This window comes from Oratosquilla oratoria, chromosome 27 (genome assembly GCF_046742065.1).
Source record: "Oratosquilla oratoria isolate Oo_2021 chromosome 27, ASM4674206v1, whole genome shotgun sequence".
In the NCBI taxonomy this organism is placed as follows: domain Eukaryota; kingdom Metazoa; phylum Arthropoda; class Malacostraca; order Stomatopoda; family Squillidae; genus Oratosquilla; species Oratosquilla oratoria.
Window position 1 is genome coordinate 22,002,119 of NC_134803.1, and position 4,935 is coordinate 22,007,053.

Here is a 4,935-nt window from a genome sequence, read left to right on the forward strand (position 1 = left end):
CAAGATACATGAAAGCGCGGCAGCAAGACGCCTTGGCTTTTGTGTCGTCTTACGGGTCTCCAGACTTTTTTATCACCTTTACAATGAATCCTCATTGGGAAGAGTTGAAACAAGCCGTGGAGGCTGTCGGTTGTGACATCTCCAGGATGTATGACCGCCCTGACTTTTTTAGTCGGATTTTCAAGTTGAAAGTGGACAGCCTGGTGGACGATCTGACGATTAAAAACGTGTTTGGGCGCGTTAAGGCACACCTACTGAGTGTTGAGTGGCAGAAAAGAGGTCTCCCTCATGTTCATATCCTTCTTTGGATGGAACGCCACGTTACTGCCGATTTCGTCTCTAGGGTGATATCAGCTGAGATACCTGACAAAAATAAAGAGCCGCGCTTATGAGATTGTGACAACAAACATGATACACGGCCCCTGTAGAGGCTTTGACGAGTCCCAACTATGTTGTCAAGGAAAGTACGGTTCCACATCATTGTGTGGAAAGGGTTTTCCGAAAGTGTGCAGGGGCGACATGTACTTTGGGAACAACGGGTACCCTCTGTATCGAAGGACAGCAGTAGGTGAAGGGGGCCACTCTTTCGAGAAAAAAGTAAAGGGAGAGAAAATCAAAGTTGACAATTCATAGGTTGTCCCCTACAGCCCGTACCTATGTTTAAAGTATAACACGCACATAAATGTTGAGTGCTCAAATTCTATAAAGTGTATAGCCTACGTTACAAAGTACGTCAACAAAGGATGTGACCGCATTCTGTTTTCGAAAACGAAAGAAGGGGAAGATGTTAATGAAGTGAGAAAATTCCAGGAGGCACGATTCGTCAATGCGAATGAGGCGTCGTGGAAGATTTTCAAATTTGCGATTCACAGAAGTCACCCCCCCCTGTGGTAACTCTTGACTTGCATCTAGAAGGAGAGAACGCGGTATTTTTCAAGGAGAACGCGTCTAAGGAGGAGATCGATAGAAAAACCTCTAAAGACACTCATTTGACAGCTTTCTTCAAACTGTGTGCGCGAAACGAATTTGCAGCAGGCCTATATTATAATCAGCTTCCCAACCATTTTGTTTTTAATAACACTAGCAGTGTCTGGGAAGAAAGAAAGACGACAGCATCTTCTCTAGGAAGGATACGTGCTGTCACAAATAAAACTGTCGAGCTCTTCTATTTGAGACTACTTTTAACACACGTAATAGGGCCTACGTCTTACGAGGATCTTCGGACATTTGAAGGGGTGATCTACCCCACTTACAGAGAAGCCGTTAAAGCGATGGGACTCCTAAACGACAAAGAAACTTGGAAGAAAACTATATTGGAAATCATCAACCACACTAATGACCGCAATCAGTTGCGAGCTACTTATGCGAGCATGCTGGTGTTTTCGGAATTAGAGGACCAGTCAGGTATCTGGGAAGAGACCAAAGATTTGTTCGCCAGTGACTTCCTGCAGCGCCAAAAAGCGACGGAATACAACGATGAAATTTACCTTGACGCTCTAGACGATATCCAGGAACATGTGTGGAACTGCGGAGGGGGCTCTATCACCCAATATGGGCTACCACTTTCAAGATGTGGCGAGAAAACATCAAACACCATACGCCGAGAAAAGGCCTATAACAAAGAGAAGTTGACAGAAGAGGTGAAGGAGAAGTCTCTTCTTCTGAACAGCAAACAGAGACTCTGTTACGATACTGTGCTATTTCGCATCGAGAACGCCCAAAAGTACAGGCACAATGGGATATTCCTGGATGCTCCAGGTGGGACGGGAAAGTCTTTCGTGCTCAACATTTTACTGGATACTGTTCGTTCTCAGGGAAAAATTGCCTTGGCTGTCGCTTCATCGGTTATCGCCACTACTGTTTTGCATGGAGGAAGAACTGCACATAACATGTTCAAGATCCCGTTAATGGATTACAACGAAGTGTGCGCCTGTAGCATCAAGAAAAACTCAGAGTTGGCGAAGCTCCTATCAATGACGTCTCTAATAGTCTGGGATGAAGTTGTGATGGCAAACAAGAACACGTTAGCTACTCTTGATGTTTCCCTTCGGGACATTTTGGGCGTTCCAGGAAGGTTTATGGGGGGGATAGTATTTGTCTGTGCGGGAGATTTTCGTCAAATCCTCCCAGTTATAAGAGGGGGAGGAATGAATGATGAGCTCGAATACTGTATAAAGTCCGGTTATTTCTGGGACAACCTTTTAAAGTTGGAACTAACACGTAATGTGAGACTCAAGGGAGATGACGCAAAGAACAAGATATTTGCGAAAAATCTATTGGCTCTGGGGAGAAGGGAGAGTTTGAGATTGTCGTTGAGACCCGTAAAGAGTTAGTGGACAAAGTCTATGATAATTTAGAGGAAAATCACCTGAATGCTTCATATTTAGAGAAGAGGGCTACCATTTCCCCCACAAACGATGATGTCGACAGAATAAACTTGATGGTCTACGATAAGTCTGAAGAACCAGAGAAAGTGTACATGAGTGTTGACACTGCAATGAAAGAAGTAACGGGCATTCAGACATCGGTTTTCAATGCCATAACGAGCCCCTCTCTCCCTCTTCACATGTTGAGACTGAAAGTAGGAAGTGTCATCATGGTTATGAGGAATATATGCCCTCCCAAGTTGTGTAATAGGTCCACAGTAATAGTGACTAATCTTAAAAAAAAATATCATAGTCGGAAAGATCTTAGGCGGTACACACAGGGGTGAACAGGTTTTACTCCCGAGAATTACTCTGGAGTCTACTGATACCACTATACCATTCAAGCGGAAACAATTCCCTGTTAAGCTTAATTATGCTGTAAGGACAGGAATTTTGAAGGGATATTATTTTTGGAATTTCGTTTTATTTATCTATTTATTTATTTGAGAGACTGGGTATTATGGACGTCGTGACGGTTTTACTCAACCAAGAAGCAAAGTAGAAAATAGAGCCTTAATAGACCATGAATTTATTCTATTCTATGTCTGCCTATCAAGATGTGTTGGCAAAGAGCCTTACTATAATCATTGAAGAAAAACATACAATAGGAGATAGCTACAAATATATTTCAGCTGATTTTGGTTCAACTGAGTTTCGAGACGACATTAGAATGTTCTCGAACGTAGCGGGGGCACCGTAGCTCCGCCCACCCGTGACGTCACTAAACGTTCGGACAGAGGCGTAAGCTAAGGCCATTAATTTTAAGAGTAATAGGAAAAATTCCCAACTTTCAGTTCAGGATTCCACTAGAGAAATAGTTTAGGGAGAGATTGTAGCAGCTAGGGGCTCTGTTGAGAAGCGAAATGAAGTTTTACGAAATAATACAACAGGGAGGTTAGTAGTTTACCCATGGATACGAACACATAGCCGTCTCGTTCTTTTTGTGCGCAGCTAAAATTTTAATCTGATGCCAAAAATGATTCCGATAACAGGTATGAACACGTTCTGTAAGATTAATGAAAACAAATGTCAATATGTGAGTTAAATGATATAGTGCAGATATAGTAGGTAGATAGTTATCATTATTATTAAGTTTTGAATCTGATGCCAAAAATGATTCCGATAACAGATATGGAAAAAGGGGTTTAAGGGAGTGTACTTCACAAACACTTTGCGTATATACATTAGCTATGAGAGTGTAATACTTAGAGTACAATTCTGTCTGTGATCGTTCTCTAATAAGAATACGGGGTTGAAGGTAGACACAGTGCTTGAAGGTAGACACAATATTGTAAGTAGACTTATACAGTGACCGGAAGGTTGGAGCGTAAATAACTACGTTTTTCCACGTGCCTGTGACCTTACTTATGATGCCCATAAGAAAGAAAAAACTGTGTTATTAAATGTCTTGCATACCCATATATTTTTCATATTGTAAGGATCAATAGATTAGTTGGAGAAAACCACAATATACTTTTGTATTTCCTTACTATATTTTTGCTTCAGTGTAATAATTAACACATAGCAGACCTTCGCTTATTTTCTTTTACTACCCCCACTTGGGCATAGGCCTTTTCGCTACCCAGAACCAACCCCGAACGACCTGAGGAAAGGGGACGGAGTCAGACGTGAATAACAAGGAGCAGTTTCCATTTATGGTCAGATATATCCATATAGACGATTGGGTGGTGGCAGCGTATACCTTGATTTTTTTTATTTCCCAAATCGTTCTTATGTGGGTATCTCTGATCACTCCCATTGGAGGTGCTCTTGGTTAAACACAAACACTAAATCAATCGACGGCACCACAATGCGATGACGATAAACAAATCTCAGGGGCAGACATTTGATAGGTGTGGAATATTGCTTAATTCTGCACAGTGCTTTGCCCACGGACAACTTTATGTCGCCTGCTCAAGAGTTACAAGCTGGAATTCTCTCATCATATACACAGGTTGGGAAAAAGTGAACGACGATTTCAGGATGAAACTACCACGCAATTGCGTGTATAAAGAACTTTTCGTTGAGAGTCTTTCAGAAGAAGATAAACCTCCTGAAGCGGTCGTAGTTTCTGACGACCAAGAAGTTGCTTTGGCCGAAGAAGAGCCTGACCAAAGCATTGTAGAGATAACCAAAGAAGTGTACACGATCTCAGAAGAGGAAGCCGTAGATATGTTGCTGCCCGCGTCGTACGATTTGTGCTACGAAAGAGAAGAAGAGGTCGACCCTGCCTCCAGTTTCTCTATCTCTATCAAGGAGGAGTTGGAAGAGAAAATAGAGGAAGTTGACCAAAAAATAGAAGAGGTCAAAAAGATGCTAAAAGAGAACAGAGATACCACCACAAGAGGTGCAGCGACGACGACGAGGGAGAATCTTCTACTAAGAAGTAGTGCCGGCGGCTTTAAGTTGAAGAAGTTAAAGATGACTAATAAAACACAAATGTATAGCAAGAGGGCGTAGCCCTAGGGCGCGAAGCGAGCAGCGCCGCGGGACAAGCACCCACGGCGTC

General features: G+C 42.5%; 1 protein-coding gene across 1 annotated transcript in view; it reads left to right on the top strand.

Annotated features, from left to right (window-relative positions):
- The first annotated feature begins 408 nt into the window (after nucleotides 1-408).
- Nucleotides 409-4,935, top strand: part of LOC143039777 (uncharacterized) — an 8,191-nt gene continuing 3,664 nt past the window's right edge. The window contains exons 1-4 of the mRNA XM_076210020.1: nucleotides 409-564; nucleotides 873-2,090; nucleotides 2,294-2,644; nucleotides 4,308-4,592. Of these exons, the coding sequence (XP_076066135.1) occupies nucleotides 409-564; nucleotides 873-2,090; nucleotides 2,294-2,644; nucleotides 4,308-4,592 (2,010 nt within the window). The remainder of the gene's footprint in view (nucleotides 565-872; nucleotides 2,091-2,293; nucleotides 2,645-4,307; nucleotides 4,593-4,935) is intronic.